Source organism: Trachypithecus francoisi, unplaced genomic scaffold, assembly GCF_009764315.1.
Source record: "Trachypithecus francoisi isolate TF-2019V2 unplaced genomic scaffold, Tfra_2.0 Lachesis_group14, whole genome shotgun sequence".
In the NCBI taxonomy this organism is placed as follows: domain Eukaryota; kingdom Metazoa; phylum Chordata; class Mammalia; order Primates; family Cercopithecidae; genus Trachypithecus; species Trachypithecus francoisi.
This window is the reverse complement of record NW_022681459.1, coordinates 50,292,187-50,306,992: the sequence shown is the minus strand read 5'-3', so window position 1 is coordinate 50,306,992 and position 14,806 is coordinate 50,292,187. Positions and strand designations below refer to the sequence as shown.

At 44.7% G+C, this 14,806-nt stretch overlaps 1 protein-coding gene and 1 non-coding gene across 4 annotated transcripts in view; one reads left to right on the top strand and one right to left on the bottom strand.

Annotated features, from left to right (window-relative positions):
• Nucleotides 1-14,806, bottom strand: part of LIMK2 (LIM domain kinase 2) — a 68,177-nt gene that overhangs the window by 49,155 nt on the left and 4,216 nt on the right. For 2 of the 3 annotated variants that reach the window (XR_004442391.1, XM_033233282.1), the window contains exon 2: nucleotides 3,870-3,969. The exons of the other annotated variant lie outside the window; for it this stretch is intronic. Coding sequence is in view for 1 of the 2 variants with exons in the window: in XM_033233282.1 (XP_033089173.1) it covers nucleotides 3,870-3,969 (100 nt within the window). In the remaining variant the exon portion in view is untranslated. The remainder of the gene's footprint in view (nucleotides 1-3,869; nucleotides 3,970-14,806) is intronic. 3 annotated transcript variants of the gene reach the window in all.
• LOC117096822 lies at nucleotides 7,800-7,908 on the top strand. The gene has a single exon (XR_004442657.1). It is a non-coding gene; the product is annotated as a U6 spliceosomal RNA (small nuclear RNA).

Sequence of the window (14,806 nt, the reverse complement as noted above, 5' to 3'; positions counted from 1 at the left end):
TATTGTAACTGTAGCCCAGCTGGGTAAGAGCAAGGCTGGAAGGGGACCACGAAGAATGAATTTCTCTGAGTAGCACAGAGGGAGAGTCCTGCTCCCAGCAGGCCTGCACTACTCAGATACTCTAAATTCATCAGAGAAACACTGGCAAGCTGGTGTGGGAGAGATCTTACAAGACCATTCAGGTTGATGCCCCTTGTTCCTCAAAACCCAGGTTATCTCTGGGGTCAGACAAATACAATCCTTCCTAGCCCTGAAGATTTTCCTCCAACTGGGGCAAAAGTCAAATTAGATCCAAAAGACAGTCACTCTTCCCAGGGCAAATTACCAGGCTCTATCTGAGGGTGCCATGTCATCCAGTGTGAATTTACCAAGGGAAAGCTCAGAAGTCAGGAGATATGCTCCTTCAGTACAGCTAGATTAGAGTCTCTGTCCTCAAGGTAAAGCTGCAACTAGGAGACAGAACCTAGATACTCTCTTTCCTCCACGGGAATGATATTTGGCTTGATTGTGTCAGGGCAGTTCAAAGTTGCCCTTAATCCCTGGGGCTCCACATCAGATAACCAATGAATGTATAATAAGAGAAATGTATACATGTAGGTGTATATAGACACACACTCACAGCATAATATAAAGTGACAGTTACTGATTATTAAGGGTTTTTTTTTTTTTCATTTGTTTTGAGACAGGGGTCTCACTTTGTCCCCCAGGCTGGAGTACAGTGGCATGATCACGGCTCACTACAGCCTTGATATCCTGGGCTCAGGTAATCATCCCTCCTCAGCCTCCCAAGTAGCTGGGACTAAAGGTACGTGCCATCACGCCTGACTAATATTTTTGTGTTTTTTGTAGAGGTGGAGTTTTGCCATGTTGGCCAGGCTGGTCTCAAACTCCTGGGCTTAAGCAATTCTTCTTTCTCGGCCTCCCAAAGTGCTAGGATTACAGGCATAAGCCACCATGTCTGGCCCTATTAAGGGTTTTCTATATGTCAGATACTATGCTAGTCACTTTGTATAGGTTATCACATTTAATCCTCACTAACAACCACGTGGCATGAGTAATATTCTTATCCTCATTTTACAGATTGGTGCCTGAAGCTCAGGGAAGTCACTAAAGGCTAGGTAATAAATTGCAAAGTCAGGATTTAAAACCATAGTCTCATTCCATAGCCTGTACTCTTGGTTGCTTTTTTTTGTTTGTTTGTTTTTGAGACAGAGTTTCCCTCTTGTTGCCCAGGCTAGAGTGTAATGGCACAATCTTGGCTCACCGCAACCTCTGCTTCCTGAATTCAAGCAATTCTCCTGCCTCAGCTTCCCAAGTAGCTGGGATTACCACCATGCCAAGCTGATTTTTTTCTGTATTTAGTAGAGATGGGGTTTCACCATGTTGGTCAGGCTGGTCTCGAACTCCTGACCTCAGGTGCTCCACCTGCCTTGGCCTCCCAAAGTGCTGGAATTACAGGCATGAGCCACCACGCCTGGCCTGCCTGTACTCTTATCTACCATGCTAACATATCTTACTTCCTCTTTATGTGTCTGTGTACATGTTTATCTTTCTTTCTGTCTCTGTCTCTCTCTCTCTCTCTCACACACACACACACACACACACACACGCATGCACACAGAGCTAACAAGCTAGCATCTGACTAGACCTACAAAAAACCCAAGACTTCAGTTCTAAGACCAGCTCTTGTCATCCATGGCCTAGGCAACCCTGAGCAAGTCTTTTTAGTTTCAGGCCTCTCATCTATGATATAAATGGGTTATACCATATAGTAGGTGGTTTCTTCTAGTTCTGAAGTTTTTTAGCTCTAGAAGAATCCAGAAATTCCAAAGATTAACTTGCTCTACCCTGTCCTGCTTATTTTGGATAGAAAATATTCATACACATAGGAAAACAGCAAAAACAAATATGAACATACAGGTTACATGCCAAGGCAAGACCCAACCTGTGAATTCATTGGGCTTTGATGTTACTTACTAGTCTCAGCTATAAAATGAAAGGGCCAGTCAAAGGCTTTAACTATAAGGTCCCTTACAGCTCTGACACTCTCTGCTCCTATCATGCTAAACGGAACAGAAAAGACAGAACCAACTTCCCTGGGAGTAAAAGGGGCAAGAACCAAGGCAGTAAGATCCACAGAAAAGACTTGAGAGCTCTGAGTTATAGCTGAAAGGAAAGGATAATAATGCTGGTTCCTCTCCAACTCTTCCAGAGGCCAGATGTCTCCAGGCCAATCCTGTACATGGTTCCCAGGGAAAAGGCAAGTGTTGAAAGGTCGACTCAATTACTTGGTATAAGCACATGGATGCTTTACAACAAGAGCTATGTGCGGGAGTTGGAATCTACAACACAAGGTGCCTGTCTAGTCTATCTCATTCTGTGATCTTATATCTCAGATATAAGTCTACCTTATATCTGTGCTCATGTGATATAAGCACAGCCCCACCACTTCAGACCTTGGGGGCCAGGCATGCCCGTTCAGCCTCTGGAGTGGACCGTTCTTCTTTCTACCAACAAATTTCAACTATTTTATGTTGTGAATAATACAAAGATAAGTTCCCACCCTTGAGGATTCCAATTTGATAGGAGGAAGGAATAACCATTCACTGGGTATCTACCAAGTACTGGGTACACTGTATGTATTATTTCCTTCAATCTCAACAAGATTATTACCATTCATTTTCCAGATGAGGAAACTGAGCCTCAGACAGCAGGAACAAATCTGATTTGAAGTCTGTATAATTTTAAAGAAACTGAGCTGCCTACAAAAATAATGTAGCTATAGGCAGGGCACGGTGGCTCATGCCTGTAATCCCAGCACTTTGGGAGGCCGAGGCAGGTGGATCACCTGAGGCCAGGAGTTCAAGAACAGCCTGGCCAAAAGGTGAAACCCTGTCTCTACTAAAAATACAAATAGTTGCTGGGCGTGGTGGCAGGTGCCTGTAGTCTTACCCACTTGGGGGGCTGAGGCAGGAGAATTGCTTGAACTTGGGAGGCAGAGGTTGCAATGAGCCGAGATCGCACCACTGCACTCCAGCCTGGGCGACAAAGTGATATTCTGTCTCAATAGTAATAATAATAACAATAATGTAGCTATAATAAAGCTAGTAACAAAAAGTAGGAACTTAGGGAGGCATTCTGTGGTGAGGAAGAGCTGGCTCGGCCAACCACATTAAAAACAACTCTTGGCTGGGCGCAGTGGTTCACGCCTGTAATTCCAGCACTTTGGGAGGCCGAGGTGGGTGGATCATTTGAGGTCAGGAGTTCAAGACCAGGCTGACCACCATGTTGAAACCTCATCTCTACTAAAATACAAAAATTAGCAGGGCATGGTGGCAGGCGCCTGTAATCTCAGCTACTTGGGAAGCTGAGGCAGAAGAATCACTTGAACCCAGGAGGCAGAGGTTGCAGTGAGCCAAGATCGCACCACTGCACTCCAGCCTGGGCAACAGTGAGACTCCCTCTAATAACATAACATAACATAACATAACATAACATAACATAACATAACAATAAAAACAACTCTTGAGGTACCTGCATAATCTGTAGTGCAGCCACAGGAAAGTCACTCTTCCTGGGCCTCAGTTTCCTCACCCATAAAGTGAAGGATATGGGACAACCCTGGAAAGGGCTCCTCTCATCCCCCCACCCTGCCTCCAGCTGGCCCATTTGTGGCTCTTCCAATTTAACCTGGGTTCAGGGGGGCCACACTTGAGGTTTGGTCATGAGCTCTTCCTTGGTACATTCCTTTCCCTAGCCTAAGATTGAAATTCTCAACTCAGAAACTTGTTTCTGTGTTTTCCACCAGAACATGAAATAGTGCTTGGCCCATAGTACACTGGTAAAGACAGGAAGATAGGCCCACCTACCGGAAGCAAGAGCCGTGCCAGGTTTCGTTGACAGTCCTGTACCATATCTGGCTTGGAGCAATGCGGTCCCCACAGCCTGGACACCTCCAGACATCTTCACCTGCACACAAAACCAAGAGGTTGAGAGGCCCAAAGCAGCAGGAGGCAAAGGGACAGCATTCCTACCATGTAGAATAAGAGCATCTCATTTGAATTAATAGCATCTCATTTGAAAGGGTTAGGCCAATGCTCTGCTAGATGCACAGTTTCCGCCTCCACAAGATCTCTGGTAAGCACTTGTCCAACCTCTGCTCATCTCTCCAGGGACAAGGAACTCATGGCCTCAAAAGTAGTCTCATTCCATTTTCTAAAAATGGTTCTGATTATCCTTTTTTCTACTGAAACAAAACTTGCCTTTTTCTAGAACTTTCAGCCTTTGCTTATAGCTCTGAGAAGAAGAAACAAACACAATCTCCTTTTCAGTGTGAGCCCTTCCTATGACTATCCCAGCCAACAGCCAGAAACTTCTCCTCTCTGGGTTAAACATGTTATTGCCTTTTCCTATACCTCAAAAGCCCTGTTTTTTCAGATTTTTCCATCACCTAGTCCAAGAGCTCATTTATTCAACCAACATCATTGGTCCTCTAGATCAGCAGTCCCCAACCTTTTTGGCACCAGGCGCCAGTCTTATGGAAGATAATTTTTCCATGGACCCGAGGCTGGGGGTTGGGGGACAGGGGAGATGGTTTTGGTATCAAATTGTTCCAACTCAGATCATCAGCCATTAGTGAGATTCTCACACGGAGCATGCAACCCAGATCCCTTCCATGTTCAGTTCCAATAGGGTTCACATTCTTTTTTTTTTTGAGACGGAGTCTCGCTCTGTCGCCCAGGCTGGAGTGCAGTGGCCTGATCTCAGCTCACTGCAAGCTCCGCCTCCCGGGTTTACGCCATTCTCCTGCCTCAGCCTCCCGAGTAGCTGGGACTACAGGCGCCCGCCACCTCGCCCGGCTAGTTTTTTGTATTTTTTAGTAGAGACGGGGTTTCACCGTGTTAGCCAGGATGGTCTCGATCTCCTTACCTCGTGATCCGCCTGTCTCGGCCTCCCAAAGTGCTGGGATCACAGGCTTGAGCCACCCCGCCCAGCCCGGGTTCACATTCTTATGAGAATCTAATGCCACCACTGATCTGACAGGAGGCGGAGCTCAGGCAGCAATGCTCACTGGCCCGCCGCTCACCTCCTGCTGTGCAGCCTGGTTCCCAACAGGCCACAGACCCATACCAGTTGGCGGTCCAGGGGCTGGGGACCCCTGTTCTCTTAGATACAAAGCTCTTTGTATGTTGGAGGCTGTTAGATTACATAATCTCTGCTCCTTAAGAAGGAAATCCACTGGAAAAGAACTGCTCTTTCATACTGTTCATTTTTCACTTGGATGTTATTTCAGAGATAGAATCAAAGTACTATTTTAGTTCAGAAAAGGAAAAGTAATGGGTATAAAAGGGAAAGAACATTTAATGAATGCCTCATATATGTCAAGAACTCTGCTAGGTGCTTTCATAGACCTAATCTCATTTAATTCTCAAAACAATCCTGTGAGACAGGTATTATTATATTCACTTAATGGATATGAAAATTAAAACTTGGGCCGGGCGCGGTGGCTCAAGCCTGTAATCCCAGCACTTTGGGAGGCTGAGACAGGCGGATCACGAGGTCAGGAGATCGAGACCATCCTGGCTAACACGGTGAAACCCTGTCTCTACTAAAAAAATACAAAAAAACTAGCCGGGCGAGGTGGCGGGCGCCTGTAGTCCCAGCTACTCGGGAGGCTGAGGCAGGAGAATGGCGTAAACCAGGGAGGCAGAGCTTGCAGTGAGCTGAGATCCGGCCACTGCACTCCAGCCTGGGCAACAGAGCAAGACTCCGTCTCAAAAAAAAAAAAAAAAAAAACAAAAGAAAGAAAATTAAAACTTGGGGCGGGGGGCAGGGTTGACTGGCTAAGTGGTGGATCTAGCATTCAAACTCAGGTCTGGCTCATTCTAAAGCTTCTGTTCTTTCCATTCTACCGTGTCAACTCTTGTTCACTCCAATGAGGGGAACCAGGAAAGTCTTTGTAGAGGAAGCTGACACTTGAGCTGAGCCTTGCAAGCTAGGGAAGACTTACCTACCACCGGCTGAGAAAGGAGGGTGAAGGGTTGTGCGAGCTGAGAGACCAGCATAGACAAAAGCACAGTTGGTCCATGTACCTTCAAAAAAGAGAGGCCCCAAACAAAATACAATACTCCTGGTATGGCTCAGATGACAATTTCTTGAAATAAAGAGGACGGCTGAGATCAAGATGTGGTACCTGACTCAGCCCTAGAAAGCAGGACAAGGTTGTTACAAGACTCCCTTGTGTGCTCTGTGTATGCAGCTTTGTTCTCTCTGGGTAACTCCAGACTGCCACAGGCACAGTGACAGTCACCGAACCCTGTTTCACAGGCACAGGGGCCATGAATAGACAAAGCACAGTTCCTGGCACTTCAAGATTGCTCAACATCATTCTGGAGCGGCCAATGTATACAGTTGTCCTCCTCCTTCCCCAGAGAAGAGTTAAACAAGCTGGCAAGAGGCTTTAAAACACCACCTCAACCTACCCATTCCTCTCTTCTCATGCCTCAGTAATAGGATAAATATATGCCCATCACTCATTCTTCCTGGGTCTAAAATCCTCAGACTCCTTGTCAAGAGGGGCCTTTTTGGTTTTTAGGTGGCAGTGGTCAGAGAGTAAGCCATCACTCTCACAAACTCCAAGGTAGAAAGTCTGAGAGACTCATTCAAACCAATCCCAGGTTGGGTTACAGACAGCAGGCAAGACAATGAATTAGTAAGAGATTTTAATGAACACAAACATCTAAATGACTCTTTCAAGTTTTGGAAATATTTTTGGAACTCTTTTTTTTTTTTTTTTTTGAGACGGAGTCTCGCTCAGTGGCCCAGGCTGGAGTGCAGTGGCCGGATCTCAGCTCACTGCAAGCTCCGCCTCCCGGGTTTTCACCATTCTCCTGCCTCAGCCTCCCTAGTAGCTGGGACTACAGGCACCCACCACCTCGCCCAGCTGGTTTTTTTGTATTTGTTAGTAGAGACGGGGTTTCACCGTGTTAGCCAGGATGGTCTTGATCTCCTGACCTGGTGATCCGCCCGTCTCAGCCTCCCAAAGTGCTGGGATTACAGGCTTGAGCTACCGCGCCTGGCCTTGGAACTCTTACATGTAAGAGCTTTCAGGGTCAGTTTATGAGCTGCGCGCCCCACCTCCAGCAAATCCCATTATTTTAGAGCCGCACCTTGTTTCTTGTTTTTACTTTTTAACCCAAAAGCAATAGTCTCTAACCTGACCACCCACTTACTCAACAATTCAATCTCTTGGCTCTGAATGACTTCTATTTCCAAAATTCAAACAGGATCAGGACTTTCCACTATGAGGATATTCAAGATAACTTGTTATTGCCACACCCTCCAGAGTTTGCCCTGCTTTCTCCAGTCTTGGGAAACTCAAAGACATTCAGTTAACACTTACTTTAGTACCTGCTCTGGGTTAAGCATGAAAGACCCAAAAATCAAGACCCTCTACTCTCTCCTCTCATATCCACCTGGTTTCACTTTCCAAATGTCTCTCTAGTCCTTCCCTGTCCTTCACCCCAGTCCTACTTCAGATCTTTGGCTTCTTTTCCCTATCTACTGTACTCGTAACTGGCTCATCCACACTGCAAGCTATCTCAGCTCCAGGTTAGTCTCCCCAGTGTCCAGTGAACACAGGCTGGGCTACTCAGTATGACATGCCTGTTCTGGATCCCATTCCATCTTACTTCTTAGAAGAAGTGCACTTTTAGTTATCTTTACAGCACCCCTCTCCCTCACTGGTTCCTCATTATCATTTAAATAAGTTCAAGTCACTGCCATCAAAAAAACCTCTGGTACTCTTGCTTCAGCAGCACATACATTAAAATTGGACTGAGACAGGGAAGGTTAGCATGGCCCCTGTGCAAAGATGACATGCAAACTCCTGAAGTGTTCTACATGTTAAATCTAATTTTAAAAAAACCAAACCTCTGGATCCCATTTTCTCCTCTAGCTACCACACTTCTTTCTCCCCTTCACAGCCACACATATGAAAAAGTTGTCTTGGGAGGCCGAGGTGGGTGGATCATTTGATGTCAGGAGTTTGAGACCAGCCTGGTCAACATGGTAAAACCCCACCTCTACTAAAACTACAAAAATTAGCCAGGCAAGGTGGTGCGCGCCTGTAGTCCCAGCTACTCAGGAAGCTGAGGCAGCAGAAAGAATCACTTGAACCCAGGAGGTGGAGGTTGCAGTAATCTCGCCACTGCACTCCAGCCTGGGCGACAGAGCAAGACTCTGTCTCAAAAATAAATAAATAAATAAAAGAGGCCGGGTGTGGTGGCTCACACCTGTAATCCCAGTACTTTGGGGGGCCAAGGCGGGCGGATCACCTGAGGTCGGGAGTTTGAGACCAGCCATGACCAACATGGAGAAACCCCATCTCTACTAAAAATACAAAATTAGCCAGGCATGGTGGTGCATGCCTGTAATCCCAGCTACTCGGAAGGCTGAGGCAGGAGAATGGCTTGAACCTGGGAGGCAGAGGTTGCAGTGAGCTGAGATCTCGCTACTGCACTCCAGCCTGGGCAATAAGAGCAAAACTCCGACTCAAAAAAAAAAAAAGAAAAAAGAAAAAAGAAAAAAAGTTGTCTACACATCACTGCCCTCATTTCCTCACTTCCCACTTTCTGCATAATGCACTGCAATCTGGCTTCCACCCCCACCATTTCTCTGAAACTGTCGCACCGAGGTCAACAGTAACAGTAACTGCTTATTGCTAAATTCAATGGACCCGCTTCAGTCATTCTTTCAGCAAATATTTATTGCATGCCAACTATGCATCTGACACTGTTTTGGGGAAAGAGGAGCAAACAAGAGAGAGATTTAACACAAAGCAAATATTAAACAATAATATAATTATTTATTGAGGGCCAGGCACAGTAGCTCATGCCTGTAATCCCAGCACTTTGGGAGGCCGAGGCAGGTGGATCACAAGGTCAGGAGTTCGAGATCAGCCTGGTCAATATGGTGAAACCCTGTCTCTCTTACAAATACAAAAATTAGCCAGGCGTGGTGGTGGGCGCCTGTAGTCCCAGCTACTCGGGAGGCTGAGGCAAGATAATTGCTTGAACCCGGGAGGCGGAGGTTGCAGTGAGCCAAGATCATGCCACTGCACTCCAGCCTGGGAGACAGAGCAAGACGCTGTCTCAAAAAAAATTAATAATAATTATTATTATTTATTTATAATTGGGGCAAGTGGTACAAAGATATCAAGTTCTTAACTAGGAAAACAAGGGCAGGCAAAGTATTCCTTGAGGAAGTAATTTCCAAGCTGAGCTCTAAAGGATGAATACAAATTAACTAGGCAAAAAAGGGGGAAGGAAGTTGATAACACTGGAGATGGGGGACATGTGTGAAGGCCCTGGAGCAGGAACAAAAACTTCTCACACATCATTAAAGTTGGCTATTGCTACCTCCAAAAGACTAGCAAACCATGTCTGGCCCCTGGTCTACTACAATCCTTAAATAAACAATTACTGAAAGAGCAAATGGTCCTTACAATGTGGTCCCAAAGGACCCTTCTCTCTCACCATTCCTCACAAAAGAAGGCTCTAGTTACATGTTGACCTATTTTCTATTCCTGCCACCTTTATTCATGTACCTGCATCCTGACATTCACACCTCAAGTTATTCTTTATGTATAAGACAGCTTCTCTATCTTTTCCCTTAATCAAATTTCTTTTCTTTTTTTTTTTGAGATGGAGTTTTGCTCTTGTTGCCCAGGCTGGAGTGCCATGGTGCGATCTCAGCTCACCACAACCTCCGCGTCCCGGGTTCAAGTGATTCTCCTGCCTCAGCCTCCTGAGTATAGCTGGGATTACAGACATGCGCCACAACACCCAGCTAATTTTGTATTTTTAGTAGAGATGGAGTTTCTCCATGTTGGTCAGGCTGGTCTCGAACTCTCAACCTCAGGTGGTCTGCCCGCCTCGGCCTCCCAAAGTGCTGGGATTATAGGCATGAGCCACCGCTTCCAGCCCCTGAATCAAATTTCTATCCTTTCTTTAAAGTTCCCTAAAATCAGGCATGCTTATTTCATTTTGTCTATACCTATTTACATAATTTGTTATTTAATTACAGTTCACTGCATATGCTTCTGTCTCCTTCAGTCCCTCTCTCTCCACTCCTCCCCCATACCCCATTCAGAGAACTAAGGTGCAGGAATTGTATCTTTATTATGTTCTTATCTCCAGGGCCTAACCTTGGGCCTGGTACAAAACAGACATTCCTTTGTGTGGTGAACCCAACTGAAAATTTGGATTCAACTGCCAGCTATAAAAGCAATTTCCAAAGATAAGTTCCAAAGGTCAGCACAGATGATTCCACTGGAATAACTGTTCTGGCTCCCAGATTACCTATGAGGAGTCTCATGTGGATAAACCTGGCCTCAGTTTGCCTGTTATGCATTCACACTGCTTTTCTGTTAGAAAGTACCTGAGCAAAGATATTCACCCAAAGCACACAGCCTCCTAAGCCCAGACCCTCTTCAAGAGAACACTTTTGGACTCTTCAGCTCTCTTACAGTCTTAAAATTCATTGATCTAATTCTCTTACCACCTTTATTCTAGAAAATGTAAAAGAAATGCAATACTGCAGTGTAAAGTCTTAGGGATTTCTGTGAAGCCTAGTGGAGGACCAATCCAAAGTCCAGTCAGCTTTGGAAGTTCTTCCTTAGGAAAATATCTCATTGTACCAGGCTGTTCATTCTCTCCCTCTAGTGTTTACCTCTCATATTTGCAGACTTATCAACAGTGGCTACTGATTGTTAAGAGTCCAGAAAAGGAGTTTGATTAAGTAAATGTTCACAGCACCTTCAAACAATAAAGGACCTTATTAGGTGCTTAATAAACAGAAAACTCTGTTTTCAGTTATTACTGGAATTTGTTGCTTTTAGTAAGCGTAACTGTGCAACATAAGGTGAGCATTGCAACAAATGGCTCATTATAGAGGTTCTCACCTTTAAGACCTTTTCAATCTTGGTATAAAATACATTTACTTTACATTCACTTTATGTATGCTTCTCTCTCTCAACTTAATTAGCAATGTGGCCTTCAAACAATCTGTGAATCCACTGGGGCAGGCACAAAAAAAAAAAAAAAAAAAGAAGAAGAAGAAGAAGAAGAAGAAGAAAAATAGACTTGCCTAACCATCACAAAGGTATTGAAAGATGGCCCAGGAGGGACTCAAACCCATGCTCAGAGACTACCACGCCAGTCATATCTTTAATACCCTGCGCAGCCTCAGACAAGTCGAAATTAGCTCAAGAACACACAGCTATTCAGCAGAAGGGCTTGGCCTGGTATCCCCACACAGAGCCAATGCAGTCCCCACAATGTTCACCTTAAACTTGGTCTAAGAGCTTGGTTTCTGCAAATGAGTCCTTTCTAGGCTTCAAAATGGTGAGAAATCCTCAAGCACTGAGAGCTCATGAGACTCTGATGCCTAGCTTAAATCAACATCCTATCCTTTCATTTAAAAAAATCTTTGAAGCTTCTCATGTTCCACCAGACAATGAGAACCAGGAATAAAACTCGGCCAGTTCAGTGCAGCATAAAACAAGTATGGTAACCACTGGGCCCCTTGGGAACTGGCAGGTCAGGTGTATAAATCCCACTTGTTCTGGGACAAAGCAGAAAGCAGAAGGGCAGGGCAGCAGCTGCTGGGGAACAGCCAAGAGAAAAAGATCACATTTTAATGAAGCGATTATCAAAAGGACTAACAGTAATGATTAACATTCCTCTAGATACTCTCCCTGTAACCCAAAGGGTTTTCTTCCTCACGAGCTTACCAAATTTTATCAAAAGGAGTGCCTCAGGGAAAAAAAAAGGTTAGATGATTTTTAAAAGAGCTTGCGAGCTTCTCTAAACCTTATTGTTCTTTTACAAAAGGAGGGATAAAGTGATTTCTTCCAGCTCTGAGAGACTGACACCAAACCAAGGGCCTCTCCTTTTTCAGGTTAAGGCACAGACACAGGTATCTCAGAAAGTTTCCTTCTTGTTGTTGTTCTCTTCTTCCCTTCTTTAGTTTATTTGGAAAAATTTGTGAGGGGTAATGTATGTGTGTTTGAAACCTGGATCTGTCACTATTTGCCTCGGTGTCCTTGGGCAAATTATTTGACCTCTCTGAGCTTGTCTCCTAATCTTTAAAAAGAGGATAATACCACCTACTTTACAGGATTACCAAGTGGATTAATAGACATAATGTAATAGATGTGAAAATATCTCCCATGGTGCCAGGCACTTAGTTGGACTGATTTGTGAGTAACTTCCCTTCCTTCCTGCATGTGTGTCTAGGAAGTTGGCTGGGGAAAAGGTTAAGCTGAATATAGAAACTTCTAAAATCTGAAGGGAAGGTTTTCAAAACAAACTCAGCAAATTTTTTTCTATGTGCCCATGTGCAAGGCACAGACTAGGCCAGGAATTACTGGGGCCCTTGGTGAGTACTCATGGGGTGTGAAGGACATGGATATATACAGAAATAACATGTCAGAGAGGGACAAACCAGGTGCTACAGGCAAGGCAAGCTCAGTACAGTAATAGAATACACTGCAGAGTGACAAATGAGACAGATGGTTCTTACGGCTTTCAGGCCACCCAGGCTGTAACTTCCAACCAGAAGTTCACTTAACTGTGAATGAGTAGGCATTTTCTTATCTACGGAGGGCCTATAAAAAATATCTTTATCAGAGAACTGGTTAACCAATTGATATATTCTCATATAGCAGTTCTCTCCCAGTTGTCAATGATAGGGGAAAAAAAATACTTTATGCCAGGCAATGTCCTAAGCACTTTGCAAGTATGAACTAACTGAACACAAAGATCCCATGAGACCAGGACTAGTCTTGAAGAACTATTATTGTTCTCATTTTCCGGAAGAGGAAACTGAAATACTCAGCTAATAAGTGTTTGAGCTGGGATTAGACCATAGGTCTAGTCTCCAAAGCCTGTCTTTTTTTTTGAGAAGGAGTCTCGCTGTCACTCAGGCTGGAGTGCAGTGGTGCTCACTGCAACCTCCGCCTCCCGGGTTCAAGCAATTCTCTGCCTCAGCCTCCCACGTAGCTGGGATTACAGGCACCTGCCACCATGCCCAGCTAATTTTTGTATTTTTAGTAGATACTGGGTTTCACCATTTTGGCCAGACTGCTCTTGAACTCCTGACCTCGTGATCCATCCGCCTCAACCTCCCAAAGTGTTGGGATTACAGGCATGAGCCACTACATCTGGCTCAAAGCCTGTCTAACTACATTTTAGACTTTCTTTCCTGGACAAAACCAATTACAGGCAGAAAGACATGATAAAAAAGAATTCCAGGGTGAATGTTCAATGAACACTTTAATGAAACCAGGCATTGGTTTCATGTTCTAGTTAATATTCAATGTAAACTAATAGGTAAAATAGTCTAATTCTTTCTACTACATAAAGATAGATCAAGGATGAGAAAGAAGGTAGACTTGTAAGAGACTGCTACAGTTTTAGATCCTCTCATTGAAATAAGATGTGTGATGGTGGGCCCTATTAGCCCTACTCAAGGTTACAGTAACAAGAAGCCAGCCCTGTGCTGAGAATCAGCTCAGCCTCCAGAAGATGCAGAAAATCCACCACAAATGTGGAAAGCCTAATACAGCCCCTTGATCATGTTGGATTTTTATTTAGTTTTGAAATCTTGTGTCATTTTGGACCCTACCCTGCTCTATCACATATCCAGGCCCATCCAAGTCACCCTGGCCTGCCTATGTCAGGAGGCATCTTTTATTGGTTGGTGCCTTCTTCATTCCTGCCACTAAGACCAAGTCTCAGGGCCCACTGTACCCACCTCCAGATTGGTGGCCCTGTGCCCACATCATGACTGTTCCTTCCTCTAAACCTATGGTGTCTACTGTAGACTAGAAACTTCCAAAATCCTCAACCTGGCACTAAACCCTCTAGTCTGGTTGCACCCACCTTCTCAGCTGTACCTTCCATTTCCTATGAATCTTCCACCTCCCAATCCTTGCCTCTACCACATGTATTTGCCACCCTTTATGAAGACCTGAAACTTGCCTTCTTTTGTCTCCTACTCCCAAAGTTTCTTCCCTACTAAGATATCATCTTCCCCACCTTCTTTAAGTCTATTTAAGATTTCTAAAATCTTTTTTTTTTTTTTTTTGAGACGGAGTCTAGCTCTGTCGCCCAGGCTGGAGTGCAGTGGCCGGATCTCAGCTCACTGCAAGCTCCGCCTCCCGGGTTTGCGCCATTCTCCTGCCTCAGCCTCCCAAGTAGCTGGGACTACAGGCGCCCACCACCACGCCCGGCTAGTTTTTTTGTATTTTTTTTAGTAGAGACGGGGAAGATTTCTAAAATCTTAAAACCACTTCAAGAAGTATTCCCTAACCAAAACTGATGGCCACCCTGGATGCCCTGCTATTCTTTAAACATGCCAAATGCATTCCCTGACAACTCACTTCTCCTATCCCCTTATCCTACTTCACTTATCTTCAATGGATTTATCCCTGAATATGATGTTCATATATTTACTTGCTGTCTATCTCTTCCCACCAGAACATACACTATATGATGGAAGGGATTTGGTCTATCTTGTTTCTTGCTGTTTCCCTAGGGGTCAAAAGTGTTTGGCACATAGCAGGAACTCAATTGTGGAATAAATATATGAAGAGAATTCTCCCTCACCTTTGAAATTCTATGATGTTATCATATGCAGGCCTTATAACAGCTTGTCTTATCAATTTTTTCCTTTTTTTTAAGAGACGGGACCTTGCTATGTAGCCCAGGCTGGAATGCGGTGGCTTTTCACAGGTGCAATC